Consider the following 16,460-nt stretch of genomic DNA (forward strand, 5'->3'; position numbering starts at 1 on the left):
TACAACCAGCAAATCATTCCTAGGAGCCTACTTAAGACAAATTAAACCCAGCATTCACACAATGACATGTATGTGGATGTTCACAGCACAAAAAACACACAATCCAAATATTTGCAACTGGTGAATGGAGGAACAAAATGTGGGATATCTGCATAAGGGAATCCTATGTAGCAATGAAAAGAAATGAACCATTAATACTGTAATACCCCCAAATTACTGACTTATGTACTTTACATGAGTGAATTTTATGAAATACAAATAGTATATCAATAAAGCTGTTTTTTTTTAAAAAAGAGAAGTTAAAGCAACTGTGTCATCTCTGACATCCAATAAAGCATTAATTGATGTTACAACCATCTATATTGAACAGTTTTACTATGAGATTTTCTAGAAGTAATTAGTTCTTTGGAAGTTTCAAAAGGTTGTCAGTCTTCCATAAAAGAATTTTAGGTAACTATTGAGTTAACTGGGGAAAACACCAGCATATTTCTCTTCCAGAGAGGTGACCATGCACACTTATTAAAAGCAGCTACTGTAATTTGTAATTTTAGAACAATTGCACTAATCATATCCCTTTCTCTTTTTTTAGAATTTTTTATTTAGTAAATATAAATTTCCAAAGTACAGTTAATGGCTTCCCTCCCCCCCATAATTTCCCTCCCACTCACACCCCTCCCATCCCTTTCTGTAAGGCAGGAAAATGTTACAAGTTTTATTTATGAAATTATATAATATAATGTAGAGAAAACATCCTGTTGCCAAAAATGGACAGGGAAATATAAGTTCTTACCAAACTGTGGGTTTATTTTCTTATATTACAAGCCAGGAATGTATGGAAAAAAAAGTTAATTTTCTGTTCCTTAAATTAAAAAGAACATTTTATATGAGGAAATGATGTAGCATGCTATGCAACTGTTCCTTAGAATAAAAGGATATTTTACTCAAAAAACAACGCAGAGATTAGTTTATATGAAGTTAGATTGTGGATAATCTTAATAAAAGCACATTTTCTCTTCCTGACCATTTACAATTTGAATGAACATTTTGGAATGTTAAACACATTGTGCAGCTTTTGTGTTCCCACTTCATGATAAATTAACACTTTTTCTGCTATTGTGCGTAAATATATACAAGGCACATTTTAAAGATGATCGAAAAACTCCTCTTTATGTTAATTGTTGAGGATGAAACAGTGATGTTTCGCTTGAATTTGTTTCAGAATCGAAGCAAACGCTTGGAGAAGGTCCACGTGGTCATTGGACCTACATCGTGTGACTTGGACTCTCTCATTTCTGCCTTCACTTATGCTTACTTTCTGGACAAGGTAAGAGGGAAATTGTTATACAACTTGTAAGAAAAAACATTTTCTAGAATAAAAGAAACTCATTAATTTTTCATGTTCTTATTTACTGTTGCAGAGTAAAGTATTATAATCGATTAATAATTCTTCATTGAGTCATTATTTACTGATGTGTTTTTCTAGTTCTTCTTTACCAACTCATTTTATAGAACATGTTTCAATAAGGTCCATGCTTTCAAGTAAAAAATTAAAAATATTTAAAATAACTGATTGTTTTGGGGGAATTCAGAAAATTTAAAAAGGACCAAAATTTCTTATTTTCCCTCATTATTATTGTTATGCGGTCTTACCCCTGGTAATAGAAAACATATGACATGAAGATGAGCATATTAGCTGGAATTTTCATAGACTGAGGTATTACGTGGCAAATCTGTGTTCTCTCAGTCCCTGTTTAGTTTTGCCTTTTAACTTTGAACTGCAAGATCATTCCCAGTTAATGTTGATCTCCTTTGAGGGAAAATCTTTCTATGCTGTGAAGCATATGATACACCTGTAAAAGTGGTAGAGACTTTTCAATTATTTTAAAATTGTCATTCTGTAAAATTCATCAGCCCATTAAGAATGGGCTTTTGGGTGCTTACATCATGAGTTTTTAGGTACTAATTTCGATGTCACACAATTTTTTAATTTTCCAGAGTCTGATTTGTTTTATTCAATTTTGCTTGGTTCCTTGGTTCCTGACAGTATGCATAGCTGATCTAGAGCAATTTAAACTCACATGAAGCCCAGTCTTCCAGAATGAGCTGTGGGTGGCAAGAACTGCTTTAGGGCAGCAGCTGACAAAAATGCTGGGAAAAATATTCTAATCTCTACATGTGGGATTTGTATCAAATTTATCTTAAAATTTGTTGAACTTTACAAAAGAGATTAACTGGTATGAGGAGATAAATGTGCCTGTGTCAAGACTTGCATATTAAACACTATTAACTGGGTTTTTTGACTTCTAGAGAAAAAGTTACCTGTTTAGGGAACATAGAGTAGACTAAACTGGACTGATTTTTAGACTGAGAGCGGCGTGGACTTTTCTGTAAAAATGATAACGCCAACAACAACAACTACAAAGCCTCAAATTAATATTGTGACACCCAACAAAATGGGTGGGTAAAGTAATTGTGAGAGATAAAGGAAATAGATAAAAACAAAGAGATACATGAAATCTCTTCTTATTTGAAGACTTGCCACTCAGCATGGAGACAAATGTGGAATCGCTGAGGGATTGCATGCTAGGAATTTCGTTATAGTTCTGTGTCTTTCTCTTAGTTTAGCAGGCTATGATCCCCTACTGGTGGTCTGCATCTCCATTTAACAACCCTCCCCTAGCCAAGAAGCTGGCTACTGTCTCAGAATATTAACAAATGGGATAAGTACCAAGCTCTGCAGCTTCTCGCATATGACCCCATTTAAATCATTCTCACTTTAGTAGATGAGCCCCATTCTACACATAAGAGAATCTGAGGCTCAGAGAGGAAAATGGCTTTCTCAAAATCACACTGCAGAGTCTGGGGCTAGAACCTAGTTCTTCAGACTCCCAACTTGAGGATAGGTTCTGCGAGGCTGGGCTCAGGTTACACGCTCCTGACTTGTGTACTGATTCTTCTCTCATGTGGAGTCAAATATAAAACTCTCAATTAGGAAAAATAAGTTGACATACAAAAATTGCTAATGACTATCATGCAATTGTGATTCAACATTAGCATAACAGGTGAGAGAGACACCACTTTGGTGGAGTGGTTTTGTACTTTGTATGCAGTGGCTCTGAGTCATTCATTCATTTCATTCAATGAATGTTTATTAAATGCAATAACCTTTTATGAACTAGGAGATATAACTGAACCAAGGAGTCAAAAAGTTCTGCTATCTTGATGCTGGATAGGGGAGACAGATAGATGACTAAATATACACTATTCTCACGTGAAAGCCGGTGGTAATCTGAGAACAAAGGCCATCTACAATATGCAAAATGTCACTGTTACCAAACCACGCATTCTTTCAGTGATAGTTTATTGCTATATATGCAAAGTAATTTTATAAATCGCCTTTAAAAAATTCCTATAGAAGATTGCGAATCTGGAATTCTTTAACTCCTACCCATCTCCTGTTCCCCTTAGTTGTCATAAGCCTTCTAATAAGAAGTTTATCTTAAAAAAATTTTTATAAGAAATCATAAGAGATCACGATCTGGTAATCTGTAGGCTGAGTTTAGCTCAAATATGAATCTACAGATTGTTTTGAATTTTTAAAATTAATTGTAACAATTTAACATCACAGATAATACTCCAAAATCTAGATATTTAGCTACTTTTGAGTAACTGAAAGATTAACTATTGATTAATTGAAAGATTTAACTACATCAGACCTGAGTCTGCATAAGCAATTCGCTGGAGCAGAGTGGAGAGTGGTAGGCATCCCATTTAGATGGGATGTGAGTACCTCCCTGTGTCACTGCAGTCTCCATCTGACCTGCATCAATTATTCCATAAAGACATGTGAGTTTGTTGCCCGTGAAGAGGAAAATGGCTATATCTATCTATCTATCTGTCTATCTATTTAAATTGTGGAGGGGTTGAAGTGAGACGTCAAATATTTTAAGTAAGACATGAGAAGTTCCAACAGAGTAACAAGAGGTTAAACTTATTAGGGGCCACTTAGCAGCAGTTCATGCTCTATTAAGTGAGTTCAGGAAAATTTGGTTATGGAATGTCAGGTGGCTTAGTGAGGCCAGCAGACTGACATTCTGTATAGCAGTTACCCTGAGTTTGAGAAAACGCAGTTATATTTTTTGTTTGTGTGTGTGTGGAATGATGCAGTCAACTTTTGTTTTGGTAGGTCAGTCCTCCTGGGGTTCTCTGTTTGCCAGTGCTGAATATACCCAGAACCGAATTCAGCTACTTCACTGAGACAAGGTTTATTTTAGAAGAGTTAAATATCTCCGAATCATTCCACATATTCCGAGATGAAATTAATCTTCATCAGCTAAATGATGAAGGGAAGCTGTCTATCACACTTGTTGGCATCAGTGTCCTGGCAAGGTAAGACTTGATGAGGTTCTTTGGAGTTTGATCACTTAATTAAGGTTCTGGGCAAAGTGTCGCCTCATTCAGGATTTTTGTAAGGGGATTTACTAAAAATAGAGGATTTCAGAGCAATGGAATGTCTTTTTTTTACTTATTTGAAAATTTGTGAAAATTTATGAAATTCCAATCCTTTTTTATTTTTTGCATTTCAAATATGACATTTGAAAGTGGAAAGTACTTATAAAATTGATCAACCTAGTTTTAAAGCATTTCACATTTTTTTAAAAAAAAAAATATTTGCTTATTTGAAAAGCAGAGTTACAGAGAGAGATCTTCCATGCACTGATTCACTCCTTAAATGGCCAAAATGACTGGAGATTGACTGCTCCAGAGCTGGGAGCCAGGAGCTTCCTCTGGGTCTCCCAAATGGGTGTAGGGGCCCAAGTAGCTGGGCCCTTGTCGACTGCTTTTCCAGACACATTAGCAGGCAGCTGGATTGGAAGCAGTGCAGCCAGGTCTGAACTGGCACCCATATGTGATGTCGGCATTGCAGGTGCAGCTTAACCCACAATGCCACAGCACTGGCGCCTGTAGGATCATTTTATAGTGTAAAATATAACACACCTAAAGTATCTGGCATGTAGTGACAACTCAATAAATACCAGCTATTATATTATTTTCCAATGGTGAAACAAGAGACAGAGCTGCTTAAGTGTGACGTTATTCTAAGACTCTTGGGGAGGTAATTCGTTGATAAATAAAATATGAAAAGCCATAGAACAAAATTCTACTCTTCTCAGTCACGTGTGTTTACTCTCTCTTGCTATTGAGAGGAAGTCATTTGTGTGGGAGCAGAGAGGAACGACTTCTGAACAGTCGGAACACACCCTACCTCTTTCTCTTCCTCTCCTCCAGTGAGGACAAAACTTTAGAATCTGCGGTTGTCAAAGTCATTAATCCGGCGGAGCAGAATGACGCTGGCGTGGAGTTCCGGGAGCCCTCCTCTTCGCTCGTGCTGAAAGAGCTTCTCCGCGAGGCTCCTGAGCTCGTCACCGAGCAACTGGCTCATCTCCTCAGAGGTGAGAGATGGCTCTTTCTATTAAATACTGGAAGGCGTAATGGAGTGTCTCTCGATCTGCTCATGCGGAAAGAGTACGATCCATTCTTGGCTTAACAATCCCTTTCAAGACCACGGGAAGCTTCATCAGAGACGCAGGGAGTAAAGGGTTTGTTAAAGAGTAGCATTATATTGAATATTAAAAATGTGCATTTAAAAACAGGCACGAAGGGCCTTTGCCGTCTCACTAGACAAGAATATTAAATGGCACGGCTGCGCCTCTGTGGGGGAGCAGGAGCGGCTCCGCCGTCCCCCGGCTGTGTTAATAGCTTCCGGAGGTGATTCTCGCCCGGAGACGGTGGGAATGTGAACCAGAATTCCACGTTCTTGTGTGGAAATATCTTCTGCTACTTATACATGCTTGGTTTATAGAATACTCTTTGGATGGCAAAATACACACCTTTCCCTGTGGGGATTCGCTGTCAGGTGTTTTAGAGTCACTTCCTGTGTCCTTCATCTTGTGGCATGGCCCATCTTCATAGAGCCTGTTTTGAGGGTTGGGGCCTCAAGTCATCAGGGCTTCACATCCATGGCCTCCATGTCTGTGGGTTCAATCGATTAGACAGAAAATGTAACAGAAGTTGTGTCTCTACTGAAAATACACACTTTTGTGATTACTCCCTAAATCATCCAGTACAACAATTATTTACATATCATTTACATTATATTAGGTATATAAGTAATCCAGAGATCATTTAAAGTATGCAGGAGGATGTGTGTAGGTTCTCTGGGAACACTATTTGCCATTCGACACGAGGCACCTGAGCGTCCTTGGACTTCGATATTCACAGGAGTCCTGGAACCAATGGCCCCAGCAGACACCAAGAGATGACTGCATCCCCCAATCTCCTTCTTTTTCCAACATACTGCTTTCAAAGAGTGATTTTCATGCTAGAAATTACCAGTCAACTTTGGTGCCACAAAATTACCACAGAAATTCTGGATTTTGTGTGAAGCTTTTTCTTTCTCTCTCAGCAATGTGGGTTGAACAAAGTATACATGGGAGTTTTTTCTCCTCAGAAACATTTAACACAGAAAAGTAGAAAAGAGTGGTGAACAGACTGAAAAAATTCAAAAAGGAGGAGACCAATACTGTGTTGACTCAATGCTTTTAAGAACTCTTTCGTTCCTTTTCTCTGTCTCTACCTCTGCCTTATCTTAGGGAAAAAGTTCAAGAGTTATATAGTTCCAATAAAAGTTTTAGAACTAATGCTAAATACTGCCTTAAATACTTCAAAGTGATAGATGCCTGCAAAAATGCTGCATCGGACACCATGCTCTCAACTAAACTAAGCACAGCCATGTGTTGTGACAGAAAAGCTGGGCACCAAAAGGCAGTGCGGATCTCAACCAAGAAGGGAGTTGTCTGACAGTGCAAGTGTGCTTGGGGAAGCCTGGAAAGGATTTTTTTTTCAATATCTGACAAACTAAGAAGTTTGGTTTATTGTTTGAAAACATACATGTGTTATTTGGTAGGGAAGAAATATAGTCAACGGTCAGCTTGTCATCATAATTTTCTGGAAGTAGTAAAATAGCAGGAAACTGTAATTCACTGGCATGAAGATGTGACTTTGTTGTTATTGCTGCTGCTGTTGATATTAAGATTCTAGGGAATCTAAAAGAGATGCAGATGTTTTGTTGTTAACCTTGGTGATAGCTAAGGTAAAGGGTCTTGGTTTTTCTTAGTATCAGAAAGGCTTTTTAAGATCAGGCTTAAAGTGGCATGAGGAAGCTGGTAGAGAGTAGGCGTCCTTTACTTGTCACTTGGAAGCTAGAATATGAAAGGATGGAGAGTCTCCAGCTGTGATGACTGCCAGCCCTGTCATGAGAGAGGCAGATGAATTCGCTGGATCCAGGACCATCCAAGCTGTTAGGTGGCTCACTCCAGTGGAGACTTCGGCCAGGGTCTGAGTGTGTGCATAGGTGTGTGGATGTGAATGTGCAGGCGAGATGGAAAGCCACTGAACAGCTTTGGGAAGGAGAACTAAAGAATGGTGATCCCATGAGTCTGGCTGTAAAGAGGTAACTCAGGTATTCACAGGTAAAGTGTGTTTCTGGGCACCAGGCCAATTTTTAAAAACTCCCGACTGTTTTGTGAGAATAAGAAAATAACTGAATCAAATGGTTCTCCATTAACTCAACTCAAACTTAGATTTTGTAGTTTCCTAATCATGTATTAACACCAAACCTAAAAGCACTTGTTTTTTATATTTCTATAAATAACTTCAGCATTCTTCACCTTCACAACATGGGTAATTCTCCAAAGGGTCTCTTTGTAAGTAGCTGCTTAGTATTTTGGGGGTGCTCTAAATAGTCATTCGTGTGACACATTTCTAGAATGAGTGTTTATGTATTCCTCTAGGTCTTGCAAGAACACGAAAGTTTTATGTGCACCTTTGCCATAAAGAACTTTAGAAAATATCTGTTTCCAGATGTCATGAGACTGAATATTTACAACAGAGACATGAAAGAATCTTTAAAAGCATCATAATTAGATCTCAGTGGAGAATACATTGTTAGAAACTTTGTGCCAAAAAAAAACCAAAAAACACCTGAATTTATTATGAACCAAGTTGATTGTTCCTTGCTTTCCATTCTCATGCACATATCCTAGGGCATGCTATGCTGTACACCCATTCAGGTGGGCAAAGGAATTAGTTCCATTAGGTCCCGAGGAAGATCGTAAGTGTGCCCCAGTATGCTGAAAAAGCAATTCATATTCTTCGATGTGTTCCGAACTGGCAAAATGTAGGGTCTATGTTTCCTCAGTCTTATTTATTAACTTCTCTTCTGCTCAACTTCTGAGTACTGAGGTATCCCAGAATTTTGTCCTCAGATGGTTTCTCTCAATCTGCTATCAATAGGTGACCTCACTAAGTTTCAAGACTTTAACTATTATACACAGGCTGTGACTCCCTGTATCACTGACCATGAACCCGCTCTAGAGTTCTGGAATTCATTCCAGTGCCCATTTGACATCTTTACAGGCATGTCTCATGGGCGCCACCACCTTAACATGGCCATAATGACACCGTTTACTTCCCTGTACCTCCAGCTTGCTTTTACCCCAGTATCTTCCCTTTGTAAAAGGCCCTGCTCGCTGTAGCTGATTCTTTCCTTTACCTTTTCACCCCCATTAAGCCGTCTGCATTTACCAGTTCCTCATTTTTAAAAGACAACTGAGTTGTTCTCTTCAGTGTTCCTGAAAAGACAACTGCTTATGTCATAGAAATCCCCAAACTTTAGCCCTTCTACACATTCAATAGGGGTTTGTACAGGAACCATGCACAGTGTGCTGGATACTGCCCATTCCTTGGGATATGAGGTCCCTTGAGTAACTTTATTCTTTAATCTGTTTCACCTTTAACCTAATAACCTTATTTTCCACTCTAATTTCTTTTCTATACGTGTCGACGTCTCTAAATACAAGATATACAACTTTTGCCGGCGCCGCGGCTCACTAGGCTAATCCTCCGCCTAGCGGCGCCAGCACACCGGGTTCTAGTCCCGGTCAGGGCGCCGGATTCTGTCCCGGTTGCCCCTCTTCCAGGCCAGCTCTCTGCTGTGGCCAGGGTGTGCAGTGGAGGATGGCCCAGGTGCTTGGGCCCTGCACCCCATGGGAGACCAGGAAAAGCACCTGGCTCCTGGCTCCTGCCATCGGATCAGCGCGGTGCGCCGGCCGCAGCGCGCTGGCCGCGGCGGCCATTGGAGGGTGAACCAACGGCAAAGGAAGACCTTTCTCTCTGTCTCTCTCTCACTGTCCACTCTGCCTGTCAAAAAAAAAAAAAAAAATTAAAAAAAAAAAAGATATACAACTTTTAAAGATTGATTTTATTTATTTGAGAAAGGAGATACAGACAGACAGAGAGATGGAGATCTTCTATCCACTGCTTCACTCCCCAAATGGCCATAGCAGCTGGGGCTGGGCCAGATCAAAGCAAAGAGCCTGGAACTTCATCTGGGTCTTCCCCTTATGTAGTAGGGGCTCAAGTACTTGGGCCATCTTATACTGCTTTCCCAGGCACATTAGCAGAGAGCTGGATCAGAAGTGGAGCAACCATGGCTCAGATCAGTGCTCAAATAGGATGCCAGCATTGCAAGTGGCACTTAACATTGTGTGCTATGATGCCAGCCACAGGATGCACATTTTTAAATTCAATCAATTTTTAATCTTTTTTAGCCTTATATAGCACTGCTATAACTATAAAATATTTGAATTCTGGAATACTTTTACAATTTAAATATTATTTGTTAGAGAGACAGAGAGATTCAGACAGAGATCGAGCAAGCTTCTATTTGCTGGTCTACCCTCCAGATGCACACAATGGCTGGGAGAGGGGGCCAAAGCTGATAGCTAGGCATTCAGTACAGATCTCCCCTGGGGATGTCAAGTACCCAACTACTGAGCCATCGCTGCTGCTTCCTAGGGTCTGCATTGGCTGGAAAGTGGAGTCAGGATCAGGAACTGGAAGTTGAACGCAGTTTCTACAATGTGGGACATGAGCCACACCCACCCTAGATATTTTTATTCAAATATTGAGGTAAAACTTGATTTTATAGATAGTGCAAAAAATCATTTGCATATTAATTAGAAGTAATTGTGGCATTGTCAGCATAGAAATGCCCTCCTGTGTTTCTAAGATTCTCCCCAACACTATCTCCTTTGAGCTTGGAAGGACAGTTATGGGTCAATGTCAACAGGTGACTTGGGCAGGGCCAAACTGTGTTCAGGCTTTGCAGGGACTCTAACAAAATTCTGCTTTCTTACACTGATATTTCTTAAAGTAGTTAGGCCTTGCTGTTGTCTTTGAACAGGGCATATCTCAAAATTCAGAATACAGGATACACATTACTGACCCCCACTTTCATCTGGAAAGGCACCTAATTCTGTAGCATGGCCCTCTCATCGCTCGTGTAAGGAAAGAAAGCACTCATGCAGATAAGATCCTCAAGAACCCTGGGTTTTGCTTTAGCCTTCCCCTCCCTGCTGGCTCTGCGTTTGCTGTGTGGTTCTTTTTTGTTTCTCTTCTCCTCTTTTCACCTTCTTTTCCTTCGTGTTCTTCTCCCTCTTCTTATCTGCCTCTAATATGTTTAAAGTCTCATTATTCAGTTGTGGTGGCCTGAAATTGGGGCTTGGTTATGCCCTGGGTTTGTGCCAAAAGCAAACAATTACAGACCTGCCAAGCTCTCCAACCTGTATTCTTTTATTTCCTTAGAGATGTGGACTAGAAGACTCTTGCCAAATTTAAGATCCATTAAATAGCTGAATCATCACTCTGTGTGTGTGTGTGTGTGTGTGTGTGTGTGTGTGTGAGTGTGTGTGTGTCCAGGAATCAGCTGACAATGAGATTTCAGCCACTGATGACCAAGCACACTGGAGTCAAGACTGTTCTACCCAAGTGACCTTTCACATGTATTTGTGTGTGCCTTGACAGAAGCCACAAAACAAAGAGGGAAATACCAGCAACTGTGCTGTGCTTTGACTAAGTGGAAAACTGTGACCTGGGTTTTTAAAAACAAACTCTTTTCTTATGGCAGTTCCATTTGACCTTTCATAAAGAATGGTTGCTGGCTATTTTAGTAGCCTGGATTAACAGCTTCAAACAGATCCTTTTAAGGAGGTCAAATAAGAAAAGACCAGAGCCAAGTATTTTTTTCTCTCTTGCCCAAACACTGAATCATCTCTGTCCTGAAATGGTTACAAAATCCTAAGGGAATGACATCACCACCCACTCTGCTTAGGAAGAAAAAAACTGTTTTGCTTAGGAAGTTACTGGGGGGTAGAAAAGAAATGATTTTTTCTGCTGCATATAGGGCAAAAATGATTCCTCCACCTCTGAGTGTCGTTAATTCTCCCACTGCACAAAGATCAGCCTTGTTCTTAAGTTCAGACATTTTAAATGTATGACAGTGTTAAGCACTTAAATATTGTGCTTCTTTTTGTACCTTTTCAGACAAAAACATGAGTCAAGTTTTATTTCCTTTTTCTCCCTTCTTCTCTTTCCTTTCTGCCTCCCTCTTTCTCTTACTCATTCTTTAATTTTTTATTTCTGTATGAAAAAAAATCAATCCCAGGTGAAAGGAGAAAAGAGGTTTAAATCCCTTCTTTTCTATTATGAGTTTATCATGCAAAATCTGCCTTTACTGTGCTGAATGTTTTCCCCAAACAGCTTCTGACTTCATTAGGTCATGTTTAATATTAATGCACTGCAATTGCTGTTGGCAAGAGGTGCTTCACTTCCCTATTCTTTTAAACAAAGAATATTGTGGGGGATTTTTTTGCTAATGGAACAAAATGTTTGTTACTGTTTCATGATAATTGTTTTCTTTATCGCTTGCTTATTAATTCTGTCCCCGCCTTCCTTTCCTGTCTATGAATAGCTAGGGTATACTTTCAGGTGTTATAGTTTATAGTTTATTTCAGCTATTTTCTTTTCTGAATTTGCTGGGAATAATTCCACATTCCCTACAAAAATAGGTTTGAATTTGCTGAGTGATATCGTTGGTTCTTGTTTGTTCTGACACTAATATTTAATGGAGAATGTGATTAAGTGGATTTCTCATGTGAGGTAGAAAATTTGCCTTATATAATTCCTGGGATAAAGCAGAGCCATAGTTTTTTCAATGCAGTAAAAACAAACCAGGGGGCAGACGTTTGGGTCAGTGGTTGCGATGCCACTTGGGATGCTTGCATACAATATTGGAGTGCCTGGTTCAAGTCCTAGCTCCTCTGCTTCCCCTCCAGCATTACTGCTAATGCATACTCGGGAAATTGGCAGATGATAGCTCAGGGACTTGAGTCTCTGCCACCTGTGGGGTGACCTAAGCTGAGTTCCAGGCTCCTGGATTTGCCGTGATCCAGCCCTGGCTGTTGCAGGTATTTGGGGGAGTGAGCTCTGTCTCGTTCTGCCTCTCAGCCTTCCAAACTAATTGAAAATAAATAATTTAAAACAAATAGGAGCACAGTATGCTTCTTTCTTTTTTAAAGATTTGAGAGAGAGAGAGAAATTGATTTGCCATTTGTTGGTTTACTTCCCAAATGGCCACAACAGCCAGGCTGCACCAGGCCAAAGGCACAGCCAGGAACTTCATTTGGGTCTCCAAAGTGGATGGCAGGGGCCCAAGCACTTGGATCATGTTCCTCTGCCTTCTCAGACATATTTGTAGGCAGGTGGATGAGAAACAGAGCATCCAGAAGTCAAACTAGCACTTTGACGTGGGATGCTAGTGCCACAAGCCTGTCCTCCAGAGGTCACGTTTTTGAGTTAGTTTTCCTCCTTTCTAATTGTGAAGTCAAACCTAATAGCCAATGTCAGAAGTCTCTTCATTCAGTTACTCTGTAGGACTCTGTTTAATGTATCTGTTAGATTAATTAATTTATTTTTTAAAGATTTATTTGAAAGAGTGACAGGAAGGGAGGGGAGGAAAGAGAGAGAGAGAGAGAGAGAGAGATCTTCCATCCACTGGGTCATTCTTCAATTGGTCACAAAGGCTGGAACTGGTCCAAACTGAAACCAAGAGCCAGGAACTCCATCATCCAGGTCTCTCACGTGGGTGGCAGGGGACCAAGTACTTGGACCATTTTCTGCTGCTTTCCCAGATGCATTAGCAGAATCAGCAGGGAGCTGAATCTGAAGAGAGAAGCCAGTACTAGAACCAGCACTCCACTATGAAATGTTGATGTTGCAAATGGTAGCATAACCCGCTGTGCTGCACTACAGTGCTGGCCCCTGTAAGATTAATATCTGATCATTGTTTTCTATTTTATATATGTTTTTAAAAAGGACTAGATTCTTGATTGGACTGTAAGCTAGATAGTTTTGTGTGTGTGTGTGAAATGTATTTGTAAGTGTTATCTGTTTTGATGTCATTGCAATTAAAAATTTTTTAAATTAGATTTTAATTATTTGTAATTATTTTAAAAATACAAGGATTTTGTGTTACTGATCTTTTTTATTTTTATTTTTTATTTATTTTTTATTTTTTGACAGGCAGAGTGGACAGTGAGAGAGAGAGAGAGAGAGAGAGAGAAAGGTCTTCCTTTGCCATTGGTTCACCCTCCAATGGCCGCCGCGGCTGGCACGCTGCGGCTGGCCAGTGCACCGCACTGATCCGATGGCAGGAGCCAGGTACTTCTCCTGGTCTCCCATGGGGTGCAGGGCCCAAGCACTTGGGCCATCCTCCACTGCACTCCCTGGCCACAGCAGAGAGCTGGCCTGGAAGAGGGGCAACCAGGACAGAATCTGGCGCCCCGACTGGGACTAGAACCCGGTGTGCTGGCGCCACAAGGCGGAGGATTAGGCTAGTGAGCCGCGGCACTGGCCTTGTGTTACTGATCTTAAATGCAGTAAATGTGCTAAATTTACTTACTATTCTTTGTTCATTTATACACTGAGGTTTTTTTGTTTTTTGTTTGTTTTTTTTTTTTTTTGCGTGAACAAGTGTATCATTTATGATGAGTTTTTTTTTTTGCTTTGATATGGAATAACTTTCTTTTACCTTTATGATTTCTTTTAGTGTAGGCCTTCTTGTGGCATGAACTTCTAGGGCTTTTTTTTCCCTGAAAATGTATTTATTTTAACTTTATTTTCATTCAGTATGGAATTCTAGATAGGTGGTTATATTACATCAGCATTTTGAAGACACAATCCTATTGTCTTCTGGCTTTCATCATTTTAGATGAGAAGTCAGTCTCAATCTTATTATGGTTCCTTTCACAGCTGTCGGTCCCCCATTCGTGGAGGAACGACACCAGACCCTGCCCTGTTCTTTCTGCCCGGCTCTTCCCAGGTTAGCTGCCGGTCCCTCACTCGCGGAGGAATGACGCCATCCTGGGTTAGCTGCCGGCCCCGCCCCGCCCCGCCCCGCTGCTTTCCCCGCTTCCGCGGACGAGCGGCACACCACCGGCCGGCTCTCTCGGGGGCTGCTCAGGTGTTCCTTCAGATGTTCCCGGTGCATGTTGTCTCTCTCCTCCTTTATAGTCCTCTTGCACCAATCCATGCTCTGCTACCCACACGCCGAGCACCTGCTCTCCTCCAATCAGGAGCAGCATCAGCTCCTGCAGCTTATCAGTCAAACTGATGAGGCAGCTGTGTAGAGGTTGCCTGCTCCCTCTCAGCGCCATATTGTGGGAGAGCAGATGCATAGAATAAGTCTTAATTCCAGTAACTTAGTCTAGTCTCAGTTGCTCCCCACACACAGCAACATCTTTTTCTGCTTGATATAATTTTTCTTTCTGTATAATATTTAGCTGCTTTATTAACATGTACCTATTGATGTTTTTCTTTGTTCTTTTGTCCTAACCTAGGTTTTTAGTTTTCCTTGAATGTTAAAACTAATGTCTTCCATTAACTTTGAAAACCTAGTGTACCCATTCATTGCCTTTTAAAATATTTCATCAGCAGCACTCTCTGTCTTCTTGCCAAGGTAAACTGTCACATATTAGGGGTCTTCAGAAGTTCATGGAAAATGCATATTATGAAAAATCTTTTTTTTAAACTTTTTTTGTGCCAGAAGAAATTTATCTCTTAATTCAATTTTCCACAAACTTTTTGAAGTGTCTCGCTATCTGTTAGACATATTTTCATGTCCTCTGTGTCTCTTATGTTCATCTCTGTTTTTTATCCCTTTTTCTCCCCATGTGCCAACAAAAATGTCAGAAATTCTCTAAAGAATAATGAGTTTTTCAGAATGAGTAAGGCATTTGCAAACCCCAGATGTATGTACTGCGATGGATAATAGGTGTATCGGAGGAGGGTATGTCTGGGGATACTTTTTTAAAAACAAAAAGAAGAAGCCCATAAAAGCTGTTTTGAAACAAAAAATCACCAGTCATGGAAGCTCATTGTAGGAGCTGGTGTTTGCGGATTGATGGTACTGGTTGTTACTAGTAACATCCCAGCAACCAGCTGTTACTAGGGAGATGCTTTCATAGAAACAAGCATGGCTGCAAAGTTGTGATTCAGCAAGGCAGCGTGCAAGGCTGCAGTTGGGACTGGCAGAGATTCTTACGACAGTTTTTATTATCAGGCAAATTGTATGTTGGGTCTGTCCTGTCCTGACCTCCTGCCTGCATTTTGCCAGGATCTGTTGTAAATGTCTCTGTTTTGATACTGACAGCTTTCACACATTCTGCAGTATGCCTGTTTTCTTCTGACATATTTGCCAGTTTAGTAATCTTTTCCCCAGTGTGCCTAATCTGCTGCAAACACACTTTTGAGTTCTTAAGTTCAGCATGGAAATTTTGTGTGTAATTCTTTTATTTATTGATTCTCTTTCTCTACTGACACGTTCCAGCTAATTTTTGAATTCTCCTTGGTTCTGTTTCCACTATCTTCCTCATGAGATTTTTTTCCTCTGGAGTTTCTAGTCATTTGCTCTTATTTCTTTTATGCTTGGTAATTTCTTACCAGGCTGAATGTTCGATATGAGAAATGTTGAGAGGATGGGGCCCGGGATGATGAAATTCTCTTGCTCCAGAGTGGATATATGTTTGAACCTCAAAGGTGGTTAGAAGAGTGGCAGATACATTTGAGCTGGTTGCCGAGTTGATTCAAATCAGGATTCAAGTTTTCAGGAAGACTGGCCTATTTTTGCTTTACCTTCTTCCTCAGGCAGAGATCAGCAAACTTTTTCTGGATAGGATGGGAAAGTAAATATTTTGGGGTTGTGGTCCTATAGTGTCTGTTGCAGATACATTACTCAACTCTGTCATTATAATACAACACCTTCCATAAACCATGTGTAAATTAGTGTGGCTGCATTCTAATAAGTCTTATTTACAGAAACAAACAGTCAACTAGATTTGGCTCTAGAACATAGTTTACCAACTCTTGCCCTATGGTGTGGTTCTTCATGGGAGAAATTGAGATTTTAAAGAGAAATCAAAATGAAATGAAGAATTCAATAGAAAAAAATAAAAAATGCTGTGAAAGGCCTTAACAATGGAATCAGTGAAGCAGCAGAAAGA

The 16,460-nt window shown here is 40.1% G+C and overlaps 1 protein-coding gene across 10 annotated transcripts in view; it reads left to right on the plus strand.

Moving 5' to 3' along the window:
• The window catches only part of PRUNE2 (prune homolog 2 with BCH domain), a 316,953-nt gene that overhangs the window by 62,553 nt on the left and 237,940 nt on the right, over positions 1-16,460 (plus strand). For all 10 annotated transcript variants that reach the window (XR_011379490.1, XR_011379489.1, XR_011379488.1 and 7 more), the window contains exons 2-4: positions 1,220-1,324; positions 4,187-4,389; positions 5,290-5,453. Coding sequence is in view for 7 of the 10 variants with exons in the window: in XM_051858798.2 (XP_051714758.1) it covers positions 1,220-1,324; positions 4,187-4,389; positions 5,290-5,453 (472 nt within the window). In the remaining 3 variants the exon portion in view is untranslated. The remainder of the gene's footprint in view (positions 1-1,219; positions 1,325-4,186; positions 4,390-5,289; positions 5,454-16,460) is intronic.

The sequence above is a fragment of the Oryctolagus cuniculus genome, chromosome 1 (assembly GCF_964237555.1).
Source record: "Oryctolagus cuniculus chromosome 1, mOryCun1.1, whole genome shotgun sequence".
Lineage (NCBI taxonomy): Eukaryota > Metazoa > Chordata > Mammalia > Lagomorpha > Leporidae > Oryctolagus > Oryctolagus cuniculus.